The sequence below is a fragment of the Leuresthes tenuis genome, unplaced genomic scaffold (assembly GCF_036924035.1).
Source record: "Leuresthes tenuis unplaced genomic scaffold, fLeuTen1.0.hap1 SCAF_5, whole genome shotgun sequence".
Lineage (NCBI taxonomy): Eukaryota > Metazoa > Chordata > Actinopteri > Atheriniformes > Atherinopsidae > Leuresthes > Leuresthes tenuis.
Window position 1 is genome coordinate 18240582 of NW_027325359.1, and position 19038 is coordinate 18259619.

At 39.7% G+C, this 19038-nt stretch overlaps 1 protein-coding gene across 1 annotated transcript; it reads right to left on the reverse strand.

Moving 5' to 3' along the window:
• Positions 1–494: 494 nt before the first annotated feature.
• LOC140307471 (protein inscuteable homolog) lies at positions 495–18509 on the reverse strand. The gene is made up of 11 exons (XM_072386376.1): positions 18147–18509; positions 17938–17990; positions 17729–17852; positions 16425–16538; positions 9756–9881; positions 5057–5228; positions 4609–4787; positions 4363–4429; positions 3192–3347; positions 2276–2352; positions 495–1481 (listed from the first exon to the last, which is right to left on the reverse strand). Exons 1-11 carry the CDS (start codon positions 18504–18506, stop codon positions 1353–1355), a joined length of 1557 nt encoding a protein of 518 aa, XP_072242477.1. The 5' UTR covers positions 18507–18509; the 3' UTR covers positions 495–1352.
• Positions 18510–19038: the final 529 nt, after the last annotated feature.

The window sequence follows — 19038 nt, forward strand, 5'->3', positions numbered from 1 at the left end:
ACATTTGCCAGCCACGTGTATTTATTGTCTAGTGATTTCCAGCAGTGTAAAACTAAAATAATTGCTCAAATGCAATTGGTTGAACATTATGAATATAAATGTTTGTGTTGCACACATTATATCATACGAGTCCAAATGTAAATTTGGGGTCTTTGCCGTTTGTAGATGTCAACATAAAGAAAAATGTAAGTTTCACAAACAAATTAGTTGGTCCATTCAAAGAAAAAAAAAAAGGGTCACACAATATCCATATCCAATTGACATTAAAGTGAGTTCTAAATGAATCTCAAGGGGCTGGTTTCCAGCTTTTCTGACAAGTTAAGCAAAACAGTCTCACAGAGCAGAAGAATACGTAAATGGGTTGCATTTACTGAACCCTTTTCCAGTGTTGTTTGCCACTCAAAGCGCTTGTACCCCACAAACCACTTTCCCCCACTAACATACACAATGATTTCGCTGCAATACCTTTGCACAAGAATAAAACACATTCAACATTGGATAGATAATTGCCTTTATTCCATGCATTGCATACAATAATGGTAATTCTCTTTAAATATAAGGCATGTTCAAATTCAAGATTTGTTTTCTAGTAGCAAAGGCAGTATTTGAAATTAAAGGGGGAAAAAAATTCAAAGTAAATAAGTTGACAAGAGTTTTTGACTGGTTCAGTTACAGCATTTGACCTTATTTCTTCATGAAAAATGTTTGTGACCTGTCATTAAGATTATTAAAACCACAAATATAATGAAAAACTTGCTTCCTGTAATAATTTAGTTGCATTTGTTATTCAAAAAGTGGTTGCCGACTTGCTGAAATATAAAAGAAATAGTTTAAAAGGATTTAACTAGACATAAATGGTCGGGCTGTCACGATGAACAGTTCTTTCAGAGGCATTTGCTGTTTTTTGCCTTGAAACTTTATCAATACATACAACACATACACTAAATTGCACGGTGGTGGAATACAAAGCGATAAGGTTATACTTTGAATTTTAAAAAATACCACCTACTCATAAAAAATGCTCGCTGAAACAATTATGGATCTGAATTTTATGGGTTCTCTTTCTTCCTCAGAACACTGAAAACATTTGTTGCATTTAATGGGATCGTACCAAATTATACAAGGCAACACAAATATATATTTACAAATACTTATGTCTTCTCCAATAATTTAAGCTGACACAATGCAGTTTTGCTCGAATCACCCAGATCCAGGATCAAATTGGAGGTATCCTCTCAGGATGTAAAGTGGCAAAGAAAGCACGAGTCATAGAATAGATGCAATGTTTCTGAGTACATGGCAGCATTTATACGCACACAAATTCAGCTCTCAGTGGTTTGGTGCGCAGGTCATCATACAAAGCTCTCCTCCATGTTTGAACACAGCAGGAAAGAGTCGACGAGCCGTGGTTTGATGAGCTGCTGGTGGTCGGCTGCCTCGATGCTGTCTGGACAGCCTGCTGCTAGCCTCCTCAAAGCAGCCTGGAGGCACACATAACACGCAAACACTTCAAGATAACTGGGGAGATTAAATTATGACTTTAAGTGTTTAGCATGCTTCATTGAAAAAAAGACACAGAATATGCAGATATCAGACCAATCCTGTCAGACCAGGAGTTCAAAACAACACGCTGGGAATTTTGTGTGACTTGAAGAATGTAGGACTAACGTGACTGACACCCCTCACCCACTCAGCCAGCAGAGCCTGCGACATTTACATTCAATATTACAAATTATCTGTGAAAGCTCAGCATCCTTTGAAGGGAAAAAATCAACATCTACAAATGCAGCTCTTAACCCGTGGCTAAAGGGATAAAATGGAATCACATTAATTTGAATAGACTGACAAATGTGGACACGGGCAGTCCAATTAAGCTCCTGACCAACATGTGCTTGAAATCCTGCATCTTAATGATCATGATCAGAATGACTGAGTGGTGAATTGCAAGCAGGGATGTTACCTATGATTTGGATGTACTATGTTTCAGCACAGAGAATCTTACATCATCTGAAGCAGTCAGCTATCTGATTGAAAGTGTGCCCTGCGGATGTAATTAAATTGGACTTTGGCTCAGTGAAACCTGTTATATAGGGCATGCATACCTGTGAAATTATATTGGCGAAATGCTATATGGCCATAGTATTTTAGGCATGTATCTGAAATAGGCAATTTGAGTGTTTGAATGAATTATTTGTATTCAGGACACAGGATCATTTAAACATACTCAAAGGTCTGCATGCACACATAGACGTATGGAGACATCCTTTACACTCACCAGGCAAGCCACCAGAACAGAGTCACTGTTATTTCTCTCAGTAGGGGAGCGACAGAGTTCGATGAGGCAAGGAACAGCTTAAGACGGCAGAGGAAAAATTCACTTACCAGCTTGTCACATGTTTATTTGAAATGAAATCACAATAATAAGAAAAAAACTGAGGTGCAGAGCAGAGGTACCTGTCCACAGCAGACTTCTGGCTAACCCTTTCTGTGGTAGTGGTATCACTTCTCATCTCTACTTTTTGTTACAGAAATGCAAAATGTGCTAATTTCCATTCTCAACATTCAGTTCTTTTTTGACAAAAACATTCATAAAGAGTTCCGAGAGGTCTGCAGGGGAGTGGATCTACTGTTACATTTGTACAGTCTGTGAGCCACAGTGGTTCCTAATCTGTCTTTAGGATATATTAAAACCAAGACAATCTGTGCATCATGGTCAGTTGGTGAGTCTGCTTCAAGTGGAGTACCTCAAGGCCTATATTTAGTATCCGCCAATGTTGTAATAATGCTAATTGAAATCAAATAACCTACATTTTTTAAGCGTTCTGAACCAAAACTCAAAATTCTGTTGCATATTCTAAACTCTTTTATATATAAAATTGTCCTGTACCTCAGAAGCTTTGTAATTTACCAAGCACTATCAGAGTCACCTACTATAACATGTCATTGTAAATTGTAAATTTTTGGGAGAAATTTGCATATTTGGGAGGCCAATTTGCAAATTTGCATTCATAAATGTCTTTTCTGTGTTCCTTCTCAGTTTAATATTTACAAGTGGCTCTTTTTTTTCTTTTCTCTTTTCAAGTTAATAAATCTTCCCTTACCCTCCATTTTGTCCTAAGAGCTACAGTATATATAATTAATTGATAAGAAACAGTGTAGTTGTGTAAAATCACAGTGAAGTAATGGATTACCTTTTAGTTGGATGGCAGTTTGGGCCACGTCAGGGTCTCTGCTCAGACGGGCCAGTGTGACTGCCGCCTTCTGCTGGACTCGCTCGCAGGCTGCGCCCTCTGATGGACTAGGGGAGGATGGCTTTTCTCCCAGCAGCAGTAACAGTCTCTCTATTCCTAACAAACATACAGTTACATACAGCACAGATTAGTCAAGGAGGACAAGAGAGATACAAGTAACAGAATAGTAAGAAGGAGTCAAGGCACCAAGACAACTCCTGCATGGTAAGACAAAAAATATAAAAACAAAAATCATAAAAACAGATACCAGACAAAAAAACACATTAGGATCCAAACACACACACACTGATCAGGTTTATAACTTTAATGATTCAGAAAGAAGGCAGAAAATTCCAGAGAGGAAAAACCGAAAGGCTGTTAGCAAGCCAGGATAAATAATAATAAAAAAACACTTAATAAAACAAAAGAAAGCAAAACAGAGACATAAAATACAGACAGACAATTCAGCTGTTTATTTATCTTGAGAGGGTCAGAATCACTGCATCAGGATGAGTGGGAACAACGATGATCACAAACTGAGACTGACACAAGGTTCTTATTCTGAGATGCCTTTTGCCTTTTATTCATCTGCATTATTTTACGAAGACAAGACTAAACTGCACTTTTTTTTTACTTTTGTAGTTAACATGCAAATATCAAAGCAATAACTTAATGAGGACAGAACTGTACCAATACTAGCTGAGCTGACAGTTTGAGGTTGACACCGAGAGATGGGCCCATGCAGAAAGGCATGACTGTTTAAATGTCCTTTATAATGGAATGTGAAAAGCTCAGAGCTGACAAAGGGTGTTATTTAGACTAAACATAATAATATAACATCAGAGCGGAAAATCTGAATATGAAATAATGAGAGACACGATTAAACATTAAGATTACGCTTATATTTGCATATGTGATGGATCTGCTCTGAGCCTCCTCACAGAAATTGTCTGATGCTGCCCTCTAGAGGAATAAAGAAGAATTCACCTGCCTTATGGAGCTTTTTCCTCAGCTAATAGACATCAAAGAAGTACTGCAGTGGTTTCCTTTCTTTCAGCCTCAATACACTGCCAGGAAAAACAACACTTAAATGTACACACTTTTTTTAATTTATGGTGAAATAACACATTACCTTGTTCTTGCAGGACTTCAGAAGCGCATGGTTCTAAGACAGAGAGATTTGCCAAAATTGTCACCACCTGAGATTTAAACAAGAAGAAACATGACAAGCGTTACACATTTCTGTACATTTACTTTTTCAACCAGTTGTTCAAAAAGCACAAAATCATCGCTGCTTTCTATACATACACAGCACATTTACACTGTGAAGTTGGGATTTTGCCGTTTTACACAGCGTACAGCATATTCAGATGAGCACCTGGTCTTTTGAGTAGGGCGTGTCGACTCTCTGACGGTCTTTGCAGGCCTGCAGCAGGATGTGGATGGCATTCAGCTGCAGGAGAATCTCACAGGCCATGCTGTCAAAGAAGGTGATATTGGCCAAGGCTGCAGAGGCCAGGAGGAAGACTTCACCACAGGAGGCGCTCTCGCACAGCTCTGAGAGAATAAGGCACGGCACAGTAAATACAGGGGTTACAAGCAAAGTTCTGATACAACAAAATGCACAGAATGCAATAAAAGCGAACCGTAAAATTCACTGCCTCTGTTATACGCACTGGAAGGTTTTCATCTGCATTAAAACAATCTTGTATTCTGAATTTTCCATTGAATTACAGTCCCATCAACAAATCTTGCTTCTTTAAACAAGCTCAGCCAGACTAGAGGTCAAAGGTGAGCGTGGCGTCATGGCCGGCGCGTCCACTCACTGATGAGCGCAGTGACAATGTCGTGCATGCTCTCCAGGAAGCTGGCCAGATGCTGAGTGGATGTGTGGTGGGGTGATGTGATCTGAGCCACGACCGCCGCCGCCTCAGCCCTGGCCGCTTCCACGCTGCTTTCATCGGTCAAGATGTCTGCCAGGCACAGGATCCCATCCACCTACACGTCAAACAAAGTTTGTGTTTTACACTTCCAGTGGCAACATAAGCTTGTATTCTTGTTGATGGTTTGTTAATTTTTTCAAACGCACGATCTGTGTTGGACAAGAAGTGATAATGGATGGGTTATCCACACATGATGAACTAAAATCTGAATTTTCAGGATAGTAATTTCATTAGAATGAACAGATTTCAATAGTTTTCTTTTGTTTTTTATGTATTTTAATGATAAGATCAAGTATCTCAAAAATGAATTTTCACACAGTTGATGGACTGTAGTACAGGGCTCTGTTTGTTTTCAAGTTCTTTTAAGATTTCCACCTTTTCTTTCAGGCTGATCTTAAAATAGATTATATTAGATCTCTATTTTTTCCTTAGCCTACACAGAATTCCCCTGGATAAAGCAAAAAAGAGCTTTTCGGAGGGTTTAGTTGAAATATGACGATAGTGACAGTGAGCTCTGGTGATTCCATCATAGGCTTTGAGATGCTTCCACAGGCTTGACAGAATCAATTCAGTGAAAAAAGCCAACTGAATTAAATCATTGGATGTGATTAAGAAAGTGATGCATTTGTTTATACAAAATGCTGTCCGTCCAAAGATGAGGTAGAGTTACATGATGGTCCACATCTGGGAAAGGATACAAAATTATTCCGCAACATTTAGAATACGCTCCAAAGCACAGCAGCTTTCATTAGTGTCAAATGCAAGAAAATTGGATCCACCAAAACAGAGCCCTGAACAGACAACCAACCAACAAGCCAACAGTCACTAATGGGGAGCAGAACTCGCTTATGGCGACCAGAGGGCCTTACAGAAGGAGAACCATTCATCCAACCAGTCAGGACTTTATAGCCAGACATATAGTCATGCCTCTTTAGAAGTCACGTGACAGCACACTGGGTATTTGTTTGCAAAAAGGCACCTGAATCACTTATTTTACTGTACTCTGAATCACTCTTTGGCCAAACAGTGATTCACTGGCTATTTTCTGTGATGGGGGCCTTGCAAGCTGACATGGAGATCTATATTTTTTACTATGACTCATCAGTGGAGGCCCTGGCTGGTGGACTCCTTCATCTTTCCTCCCTAAACACCACATTGGCAACATTTTTTTAGAAACTATTGTGTCATACCTGATGTCCTAAAGATGTTTAAAATGCACTATCCTTTATGGTTATTTAAAAACAGTGGATTTCAGACCGCTGAACCCACTTGACCTCCCATCCTTTTCATGGCAGAACAGACAGTAAAGTGTTCAAAGTGTCAGCTTTGCTAAAAGCTGTGACTCTTACCATAAAATTGGTGCAATTAAGACGTGCCATTTGATTTAATGTTAGTGTGGTGCTGAGTAACTCTTGTATACCTGACTGGCATCTACTCAGATTGTGTGCATCGTCAGCTTTTAAAGTGGAACTCAAAGTTAGAGCAGAGAAGGAAATATTCTTCCACATGAAGAAAAGACGGCTCATTAGGCCTGATGTCATACATTTATATCATCTCTGCGTTAGTATTTGTTTGTGTGTGCAGCTGGTGTTAGTGTGTAGAGGCTTCTGGAAACAGTATAGATGTAGGGTATGTATTTATCCACTTGGGGGCAGTGTTGCTCAGTTCATGGTGACTGTTTGGCAGCTGCTGACTGTGTTACTCTCTATTTGTAAGTAGCATTTCTTTGTAACTTTTGCACATGATTCAATGTTAAAAAAAATCAATATGCACTCTGGAAATCATACACATAATTGGAAACCCTGGAGAATGCATTTGCTGCCTACTAAATCAGACCTTTTTTTTTATTTTCTATATTTGTTAGTCATGTTTCAAGCCATTATTAGCCATTATTTTTGTCATATAGGAAGAGTAAAAGCCAGCCATCACTCCTCAAAACTGAAGCTTACCAACAAACAGCTTGAATGGAGCAAGCTGTCAGCTCTCAGCCAACCACACCTGTCAGTTTTATCTGCTGACGAGCATCAGCGCGTCGAGCTTCACAGGCCAATTCCCTATTTTTGTCTCCATGGACGTCAGCAGCGGTGTGCCAGAGCGACCCACTGACGTGGAACAATACACTCTCAACACCCGCCAACTCCCCAACTTCTCATTCACAGGACAGAGAATGTATTTGATTCATTTTTATATCCGGGTCACCGTCAAATAACTTCTGAATTAGTCAAATAAGTGATATTAAAGTTAGCCCGGTGGTGAAACCAAAAATCATCACATATACATTCACAACCTCCGTAGTTAAAGGAGGAAAAGCACACAATTTTGAGTGTACATGGCAAAAAAAGAGAGAAATAATTAGTTAAATCAAATTACAGTTAAGAAAAAAGAAATAATTCCTGTCCAACCGACACATCATGAACTGGTAGAGGCTCTTTTAGGCATCCATACTGTAACTACTCTGTGACAATTCATGTGTTAAGTGTTTTGAGTGACTGTCTCTGAAATGTAGCTGCTAAAGCACACTGAATGAAAAATCTGTCTTTCATATAACAGGACAATGCACCGCTATTCCAAATTGATTTAACTGCATAATTAACATATTAGGGTGAGCATTCTTAACTCGGGCCGTGGAAAGGAGAAGCACTTCACAGCTCCACCCGTAAACATTCACAGCACACCTCAGTGAATGCTCACTAAATTCATGGCGTCACAGCTTCAGAGATCTTGACATGAAGTTAGAAGAAGCATTATCTCTCCTGCTATGTTAACATAAAGGAACAGCATGAAACAACCCAGAAAAACTGATAATTTCTTGTACTTTCTGACACGCTCACTCAGGGCGATGCCCTTTATCCCAAAATCAAACATTATTTGTTCTGGGCAGTTATTAATATCAGTTCATATTTTGGGGTACACTTTATGATTCTTTTTCAATTTGCAGATGTTACCCACCGTGACTTTGTATTTCACATGCTACCTAACCTTCTCGATTGGTCTATATTTGTGATGTGAAGGCTTCTAACGCGTTAAATCCATCCACCCTTCAAACTATACTGTTCTTTTTCTTTGTTCATCAGGCACATAATCAATGAGCAACTTTGATTTGCCACGATAAACATTTAAGATTACATAATGCGTCTGCCGGGGAAGGAACTGAAAGTTATATCCACCAATGAGCAGTAAAGGTGCATACTGGGCCCTTTTCGAGATCACCCATCAACAGCGACAGTTGCGTTTCTCAAGCCTGAGCGATTGCCGGTGAGCGGTTGGTAGCACAGACTTGCCTGACAGGCTTCCCACAGGGACCAGCCTGCTAATCTGGGGCGGACTTTGGTTCCAGTTAAAGAGGATTCACAGTCGGCTGATTCCCGCCGTCCCAGCTGCTCCGGATGTGAACAGACACCACTGTGGCATCATTATTCGCACGAATCAAGATATATTTTTCTTTTTGTGAACACTCGCTCAGCACAGGTGTGTCTGTTATTTAGGTTTTGGTGGAATTCTCCACAGAGAACAAACCAGGACAAACAATGACGGACGTCTCATTAGCCTCCTCCCTCCCCTTCCCATATTCTCTCCTTTACACACACACACGCACGCGCATGCATAAATTGAGCAGAGTCATTTGGGTTTTAATGTTTGACCTGTTGACTCTGCATTCAGGAGGTCCAACTAATGAGCTCATTGTTGTGTCCCACAGAGGTTCACTGTAAATCATGTCTTGGTGTACGTGTTGTACAATGCTGTCGTGAACTCAATCTATTCGCAATATGGTATTGATTATCTCACTGTCTCAGAGCTTTTGAATGATATAGCTGAGTTTAATGGTGGTCCTCTGAATCAGCTGGACGTTTTGAGCTCATTTACAGGAGACTTTGCTGTCAGATGTCGTCCAATGTTGTGAAGAAGTCAAAAGTCCCTCTTGAACAATGTAACGGTGCCACAGTTTGTCATTATGAGAGAAAATAATTAGTTTCACATGTTCTTATTTCCCCTTAAAAATGATGAAAAGTGACCAACACTAATTGCTGGTGTAATTAGGAAACGTGATCTTATTTATCGCAATTAGTGATACCAGCAGTAATGACACAGGGTGACGTGTTATGTATAAAATATCAATCACACTCGGGAATGGAAAACTGAAACCAATTCACTGACATATCAAATTATCCTTTAAGAACATTCAGCACCCTTTTCCTGCCAAACTTTTGCTTTGACTGCAGATCATTGATGATTACACCGTATGTTTCTGTGCAGCCAGGCCTTCTCCTGCTGCCATTGTTGGCACGCATGTTCACCTGTGAAAATAAACGGAGGCCTCGCAGTCATAATATGGGGAAAGGGTGAGGATGGCTGAATGTGTCCTTAGCAAACTAGAATGTGCTGCTGGGAAGAGGTGAAAGACTTTAGCTGATCGGTGTTAACATTATGTGGTCGGACTGGCAGTAGCAGTCGTTTTTTCTTACTGGAAATCATGTCCTTAATTTGCTTCAGTCTGCTTTCCCCGTGTCATGTTTATGTTAACTTATGAACACCATTTTTTTCTATTATAATTTAATGTAAATGTGTTGTGTACCCCCTATACCTTGTCCAGTTGGTTGATGCCCTCTTCTACGCAGCAGATGGAGGCCACTGTTCTCAGAGCGTGAGCATAGAGGTCTCTGAAGCGGTCCTGCCGGCAGATCTTAAACAGGGCCACCACGGCTCCTTCCTGTGAAAGAGGGAAATGTCATTTTATATTTAAGCCACATAAGAGTGCTTCATGAATCTGCACTGATGCTAAATTGTGTCAATTTCAGTTTCCACAATGGTAAAACCACATCCAGCCTTGTGGGGGTCTTGAGCTGAACAATCTCCGGTGATGCTGCTGATTGAGCCTGCCTGAAAACAAGCTGCAAAAATGTTTTCACAGGATTGCAGAAGTAGTTTATCTGATGAATAAAGTCATTTTATCTCTGTTTTGATAGAATTTATGATTCCCAAAGGCTAATAAATGATGAATATAGTGTAATATTGGATAATAATAACTTGCATTCTGTGCATTCACTTTTCTTTTGAGGATACAAGCAGCATAACTCGGCTGGGCATTCCAACTTAAAGGGTACATCTTGCTCACCTCCTGTGTTAACTGTGTGTGACTTTTTACAGTCGTTATGTGCATAGCTTATAGAAAATCCACCAGCACTTTAAAAGGCTGGTGTGTAAGTGTTTGCTAATTTTTTCCTGCTGTTTAACAGTCCTGCTGTGACTATTAAAAGAGTTGCAGCACAGTTATTTGTTTTAGTTGCTCTGTTTTCCTCCATCTTTAAGACTGACTGTCATTTCCTTTTGCAACATAATAGCTGCCACATCTGTTAGAGGCTATCTGTATGTGGGCAAAATCACAACCTATCCCTAAAAGATAACATGTAAGATAAGCAACTCTTGAGCAGACTCAGAACAACCAGTTTAGGTGAGGGGTGTATCAAGAATACACAGCAACAACAAAGTGAGGCAAGTTTACAATACAGATTTCTGTTTTATTCAGAATTTGTTCTCAATGTGTTTTCCACAAAATAAGTTATTGTGGGACATGAAATGCTGTTAGTTTCTTCAAAAATCTTTCGAGTCTTAGGCACCATACGATCAAATTATTCACCAATCGTCATTGTCTACTCTTGTCTTGGAGCACAAATTATTGTGCAAAAAGGGATCAAAATGCTCTTTGTTATAGACTGAGCCGTGACAGCCAAGGAGCCCTACAGATCTAAGCCAAAAAGCATGATGCTGGTTTTAAAGATTCCAAGAGACCTGAAATGACCGATGAATTTGGCCAGCTTTGCTCAGCGAGCATGCCAACAACAGAGCCTATGAAATGGATCCAACTATTTATGATACTGGGTAAAAATATACATATTTCATGAATGGAAAACACAAAACAGAAAAAAAGAAAAGATGACTTGCGATCCATAATAGCTGAGCATTTTCTGTTGGGTTATGCTTGGTGTAAACAAACAAAAACAGTTCCTGCATTGGCTCCATGCCTACACTAAAGCATGCCTCTGACAAAAAAAAAACACTTGGAGAATTGGATTCACCGTGCAGATAGCTAGAATTACCTGGAGGAAGACGAAGCCTGTAACTACCACCATTATCCTAATAAGGCTATTATACTGAGCAGGCATCTCATATTCTGCTAAGGCTGTGCTGCCGAGGCTTGGAGTGGTTAATCATCCTGCCCTCCAGCCTGACCGCTCTTCCCTGTTCACTGCCTACGCAATATTGGGCCACCATACCTGTAAGAACTGCCAACACTGTCAGGCAGTTTTCAGTAAACCTTCTGAAACTCCAAAGAGGCTCACATGTTGGTTCAAACAGCTTGCTAGTAATGGGAAGATTGTTGGTCCCGAATGTTACAATGTGACAGGATATGTCATTTTAAAATTAAGGTGGAGAATCTCTGAAGGACTGAACGCAATTTGCAAATGAATTCTTTGGTTTTGAATATTTTTCCAAAGGTAAAATTATCATTATGTTGGCCTGTTTTCAAAAAGAAAAAGAAAAGAATAAGTTTTAATCTAACTTTTCAAGTTCAGCGGTTCTGAATGCTTATTGACATGTATTTGCAGAAAGAACCAGGCAGCAACTTATACCTATAAAACCTTTGCTATTTATAATATTGAGTAAAAATCTTGAGCCACCTCTCATTTAGCTGCAGCTAATAATTGAAATAGGCAAACATAAATGGAAATGCAGCAAAAACTTGTGTTGAGTTTGTAAAATTATAGAGCTTTAAAGTCAATATTTGGTCTGAGCACCTTTATTCTTCAATACAGTGTGAACCCTCTTAGACAAGCTTTCTTCTTATTTCTTGAAGTAGTATTCAGGAGTAGTTATCTGGGCTTCTTGAAGGACATTTCAAAGCTCTTCATTGAATGTTGGAGGCCTTTGTGTTCCGTTCTCTGTCAAGATGTTCCCACACTGCTTCAACAGTGTTGAGATACGGGCTCTAGGGAGGCTTTATCACTCCGTAAGACCTGTTGATGTTCATTCCAGGTCTTGTGTCAGCTGGCATACCTTAACTGAAGGGCCAGATGCATCTCTTAAGTCCTGTGTCAGGTCTTTGCTATTTTTTTTTTGCTATTTCTCAAGGTTTTCACTTTCAGATACTGTTCATCTGCTGTAGACAGTTTTCTTTTTTTTTAGACCTGCCACTTTCCTCAGATTCTTTAAGGACAAACTGAACACCATGCTGAGATACGTCAGGTATTCAGCTGATAGCTCTTTTGGAATCACCTTTTCTGGTGTAAAAATACAATTTTGTGTCGGTCAAACTGTGCTATCTACAGTATTTTTCATAGATGCAACGAAAAAAATTGGAACAAATTGTATAACTTTGCAAAGGCTGTTGGTTAAAAAAAGTGACTAAAGATACAATTTGAAATTGGTTATTTAATTTTTTTTTTATTATTCTTAACAGGCTTAACAAAATAACCCCCAAATAAACAACAAAATAAACATTCTTCAAATAAAGGCACATAGACTAAACAGGAAATTGAAAAAATGCATTTATTTATTGCAATTGTGGTTAAAATCTTGAAAATATGTATCTTTGCCCACCTGAATATAACAGGCAATAAGTAGTTAGGATGGGTGCCAGATGGTAACAAATGCCCTCATGCAGTGCAAATGCAAGCATGATGAGGTTGGTCTGGAGATTGGTCTGGCTAACATTCCAAGACTCCCGCTGCAAGAACAGTAGTGGAGGCATCTATTTCTATTCATATCATCCTCACAGACTTTTTCCGGCTTTTCACAGATTGTTAGGCTTGTCATCCATTTATCTCCCTTCCTTTTTAAACAATTGCTTCCACTGATTTCATCCTCATCCCTTAAATGGAGCCCTTAGAACACATTTACTCTCACACGCGTGCTTCTTTATCCACGTGTGTGCAACGACAGGCCTACAGAGCGTGTAATCTCTTTCCATCTCATAATTTCTAAATCATTTACTCTGCTACGTTGTACTTGCTAACATTCAGTCAAAGTGTTTACATTGGGATTTGCAGACAAGTACACTATGAGTGAAAATTTCTCTGGGAACTCTGCATTTAAGAATGGGTTTGTTGGTAACAGGTTCCACAGTGCTGACCATCTCATTCTTACCCAGGCAGGGCACGGTTTTTGTGTGATCTAATCTAATTTTGATACCACTTTAACATGTTCACTTTATTTCAAAATTCATTCTACCCACACACTTTGGATGACACACTGTCTCTTATCAGGCCTCAGTTACTGCCACCTCATGCTCTCCCACATCCTGCAATTCCCAGCTCTCAACCTTCAGAGCACGAACACACGAGGAATCTGCTCACATTTAGCCTTTATGATCAGTGTAAGTGCTGCAGGTAAACTCTGAGACATGAAGCTCACTCTCCAGCTGCTATTTGTCATGGCACGACTCAGAAGTGTTTTCCTTGTGCTGCACCTTTCTATGTGGAGCTGCCATGTTGTACCTTTGTTGGATGGTGCTTGTATTTTCACTCAGATTTCAAATATTTTAAGATCAGATGAGAAGAAGGATCTTTATATTATCAATCCGTCAGACGGCCCACAAGCAGATGCAGACTTTTCAAATAGTTATTCAGGGCAAAATAAGACAACTACTTCAGCTTAAAAGTGCTTAGATATGTAGTTTTAAGCTATACAGCTGATATTTCGATATTACCAGTATGTCATAAGGGTATACCTACTTTCAATGGTGTGCTCTGACCTGCTCAGTGTAACATACAGCTGCAGTTCAGGCAGTCACAAACTCGATTGTGTGATTACTCTGAACGAAGAGGTGAACAAAGACAATGAGATGCCAGTTATGTTTTGAGGTAATGAGTAAGTAGGGCACAAAGTGAGAACTAGAAGGTCTCACCACCCTGTTTTGTTGACATATAAAAGTTGTGCTCTCTTCTTAATTTAAATAATTTCTTCAGCTGTTTTCAATACTGCAACAATTTAGAAACAGATAGCATTTGTCAAATGCTTTTTCATGTGAAAAACATCAGTATTATTGCTCAACTCTGCACCATTAAAAAGCTCTGTGTTTTTTAAGTGTCTTTAAGCTTGTTTTGGTTAGACTGCTCACAGCTGTACTGTTGTGGGTCACTCTCACAGCTCTCATTAAGGCTGTTTCCATCAGAAGACATTTGTTTTCACACTCTTTGTACACTATTTGCTCTGCACTAAAATAAAGATGAACTAATTCAGCTGTATGGTCACCAGGTCATGGTGATCCGAAGAGCTTGAATAAGGGCAGCTAAACTTCTTTTTCTTGATTCTTGAAAACATTTCACCTCTCTTCCAAAAGGCTTCTTCTGTTCTCAACTAGTAGGTGAGGATAATCGGCTTATGAGCAGTAGTAGAGAGGTCGTTCACAATTTCCAGGTCATTAAGGTCACATGTGTCACCGAACCACCTGACCAGTGGACAGTTTAAGTCATTATCACCTGTGAGTTGTTTATCTGTCTGAACTAGCATGTTTTTTGGTCACGTGATACAAGAGACCTCTTCCTCTGTTCAAAGATGTTTTTTTCCAGTTTGGCTTCATTGACTCCTCAAGCTCTCAGAACAATGTTAGCTGCAACTCATTGAACATGGTGGAGCACTGAGAGTGAAGCAGAGCTTGAAGGTGAGTAGACTTTGGACTGTCATTTGTCTAATGACCAAGAGTCTATGTGATTGCCAACATTGCTGCTGGATGAGTGATTTAACAAGCAGCTGCCAGCATATTCACAGCTTATTTCTGCAGTTCCAAAGTGTATGTAAATTGATTTCTTTTAATATCTGACTCTAATTTTCTAAATGTGCAATATTTGATTAGAATTTTCTTTTTTTCATTTAACCAGGAGAATATACTGTGATTATCACAACGGTCATCATAAACAGGTGTTGCAATGATCAATCATTAAATATTTACGGCCGGATCCTCCTGCATCTAAAATGTTTGAAATGTGTTTGAATTCATTTAGAGAGACCGGCTCCTTAGTCCAGGTCTGAAGGTGATTCCAAGAGTAGGGGGGCAGCATATTCAAACGTCTTTTCCCCAAACTTGGAACGAGTTCTGTTTACAGTTAAAAGGAACGCATCTCAAAACAGGGGTAAGTGATGATCCATGATAGACAGTATATCAAGGCCATGTAGGCACTGTAAAATCTGTCAACAAAATTCTACAGAAGTCAGTTGTGACTTATAATGTGGAAACAATGCCTCCATTCAAAATTATGTATGAGCGATAGATGAGCAAAATGATCTGAAAGGATCTGCTAATGTCATCATTTTAAGCTGGATGGATATAAATTTCGTGCTCATACCTAATTAAGCAAATTTTCCTGGATAAGCTGTCACTGCCTTAAACTGTCTGCCATCCATTATGACGCTAACAATGATGAACTCCACCCTTTTCATGCTTTAACCTCACCATATGCTGTGTGTGACTCACTTAACGCTGTCTGTCAGTGACAAAGCTGTTAAAGAGACGGAGAAGTAGGAAGTATCGGGTCCCCACCCAAGCAGTTAAACTGTTTATTGTAGTTATTCAGAACAAGTGGGTGACTGAAATCAACAGGCTGTGGAAAATGATGATGCAAAAAGTGCCAGATGATGACTACTGTGAAGGGTATGTGTGTGAAAATTTAACAGACAGACAGCTGGAGGCTAATTAATTCAGATGGCAGGTGGACACGTTTTGTATTGGGTATTCATTAGCAGTCAATGCCAGGCAGGTTTCCCACTGATGGTTGGGCAGGTGGCGCGACATGCAAGTTGAGTAAGAGTGGACTGTAAGGTAAAGGCACCTGAGAAGCCTGTGTTTGTGATCAATGTGCACTCCTAATGGGAGCTGACAGTATTGATCTGACAATCTGGCTGCAAAGGAGATGTGTGCATGCGTGTGTTTGCGTGTGCCATCAGGAAGACTCTTATCGAAAGAATCTTAGAAGCAGTCGGCCAACTAATGGCTAAATGAGACTCGCTGTCTGGTCTGTCCTGTCTTATCTCCCACTGAAAGCAGCGTGCATAGAGATAGCTGGTTGTACATGTGGGTCTCCAGGTCTGGATGACGAACACTTGCAAAATGGGGTCATAACAGGGGTGCCTTTACAAAGAATCATGTTCTCTGTCCTGAAATAAATCTCCGTCTCTCGTTATTAATGTAAAGACCTTTAAACGACAGGGTGTAACTATTGTCAGCAAGAGATATTAACCCCTAGTATGTCCACAGTACCTTGGCAATGATGCTGCAGAGCTGAGGTCCATCCTGGGTTAGAGACAGCAGGTTGCTAATGGCACTGCCGATGGTGTGAACGCTGTCTGATGACTCAATCTGTTTGATCAGAACCTAAAAGGATGGTGAGCCGTTGAGAAGTTTGTTAATGGATGTAGAAACATAACAAACCCCGTCTTTCATATTTTTGACAATGCTGAAATAAAATCCCCTGCATTCAGCATTTCTGACATCACACCTTCAATATTATTCTGAATTTGTTGTTAGCAGCAAATTAATGCCAGTATCCATGGCCTTGGCTGATAAACACGTGTTTGTTACATGATGGTGACAGTCTTAGATGTCAAAATGAGACACAAAAAATGTAATTATAGTTGTACAGTGATATTTTTACATCATTATCAGTCAACAGATGCTTTAAAATAGTTTTTAGCATATCAAACATCCATGGTCCAATCTGGTGTCTCTATAGATTGTGGTTTTTGTTGTAAGATTTTTTTTTTTTTTTTTACCCCATAAAAAAAAAAAAAGTAATAAAATCTCTTGTTGCCAAACAATGTGTTTATTCCTTTTGGTGGAGAATAATCTGGAAGTTCATTAGAATGAATGACAAGAACTGACATGCACTAACATGCGCACGCTGACGGCCTGACTTTGACAACAGAGAGGAGGTTGTAGTACAACTGAGAGAAGGTGTGACTTCTTTCTCTGGTAAGAATGCCATTACGCAGCTGAAAAAAGCTGTGTGCCACTGTTATTAGGTTCAGATATTGTATATCTATTAAATCATTTATATAAATTCTGACATTATACAATTAGCCTTAAACTAGACTAAAAGTGACACCAACATTAATGATTCAGAGTATTTTTTTAAGTCATGAAGTATTTGCTCGACTACAGTCTGCCAGACGATTTGCCCCTTTAAAGTGTTACCTTATCTAAAGATCAAAAACTCCTAGATGTACACAGAATTTATCCTGAACCTTTATACTTTCATGTAAATTTGCATTGAAATGCTTAAAGCTGCAAATGAAAACGGTAGGTAAAAAAAGAACACGTAAACCAACCACAAACACCAAAACAAGTGAAGAAAATAAACTTTGCCTGTTTAGCGATTTTCAACTTGCAGGACATAAGTGGGGCCTAAGTAGCAATGCTGTTTATTAGCTCTATTGTCTAAAAATGGAAAATTGTTTCACTTTCTTTATTAAGGCATTTTAGTTGTAACTTATATTTCTACATATGACAAAGAAGAACAGTTGCAGCAATGGAACATACAAATAAATACAGAATATGTTGCATACCCGGATCTCATTGGCTAAAGCCATGTCAATCATGTTGCTAAAGGAATCACTGACATCTGTGAGGATCTCGTGGATGGCCTCTCTCATGGATTTCAGAAAGAATTCATCATCAGTGTGAAGGCACCTGCAGATGAGTAAGAAAGAATGTTTTAGTATGCATAAGCACATGCTTGCTTCCTTTTTATTCAAATGATTGAGCAGAGTTTCACCTTTCTGTTATATTAGTCAGCTCCATACATTTTTCCAGCAACGCTTTTTCATACTGCAACAAAAGGAAAAAGGAAACACTTTAAGAAGTGACAAAACCATAAAAATAGAGGAATCCATAAAGACAAAACCAAAAATGTATGCATGCCAGTGGGAGGATATATCTCTGATGAGTGATCCATACTTTTTTATTTGAAATAGGCACCTTCACCTTTTGCATCTCAGGCGGTGTGCTCCGGGCAGTGCTGTACTCATGCACCAGTGAACGTACGTGGCAGTTTGCCCGTACAGCCGTGCTGTGGACCCTCTGCCAGCGCCCCTTCTCCAGCCTCTGGAACATCTTCCCCAGCTCTGTGCTCACTACTAGGGCGCGACGAAGGAGCGTCTGCAGGTTGTTCCTGGCCACATGGTCCCCAGCACTGACCCCAGAAGTCACAATCAGCTCTCCCTGCTGAGAGTCTTCCTCCACCCCGATGGGCTTAGCCTGGAGGACGCACATGCACTCCACCTCTGTCATGTAGCGGAGGTCCTCCATCCAGCGCTGGACCGAGTCAACCTGCAGAGACTGCATGCGGGTGCTGTAGGAGAAAGAACGCAGAAAAACTGAGAGGAGGTAACATAGCAGTCAGAGCTACATGATTTAAACTGGAGATGATGGAGTGCCAGAAAGACCAGGGCATGATTATTGTGTGTAACCAAACAAAAGTAAAGGAAACGGAATCAGAGGAATGGATTTAAACTTAATATGGTAGTAGGCTCCCTGTTAAGGGAGTCAGATTGGATTGCCCAAATAGATAGATAGTTTTTTTAGGATAATACAAACTCTACACTTATACATACATTCACTTTATACGTAGTATGGGTTAGGGTTATATGTATAACCAATACCAATACAAGAATGGAAATCTGACAGCTCAGACTTGAGTTCATTTTCCTCTTTGATTGTTGTGCGCAAACAATATTCAGTTTCCTGCTTCAGAGATGACTTGATGGAACTGTTGATTTGCTTTCAAAGTAGTTTCTTGATTAGGAATTTGAACAAGACATTTATGTACAAATACCACAAAATACTGTAAGTGAAGAAGAATGTTTGAGCCATGGGA

What these genes read in the sequence shown, in the direction of transcription:
- LOC140307471 (XM_072386376.1), bottom strand. Translation starts at nt 18,506, where the DNA reads ATGCAGTCTCTGCAGGTTGACTCGGTCCAGCGCTGGATGGAGGACCTC. An exon ending in GCATCAACCAACTGGACAAG is followed by an intron (nt 5,229 to 9,755) that starts GTATAGGGGGTA and finishes TTTGACGTGTAG; the next exon opens with GTGGATGGGATCCTGTGCCT. An exon ending in AACTGCCATCCAACTAAAAG is followed by an intron (nt 2,353 to 3,191) that starts GTAATCCATTAC and finishes TGCCGTCTTAAG; the next exon opens with CTGTTCCTTGCCTCATCGAA.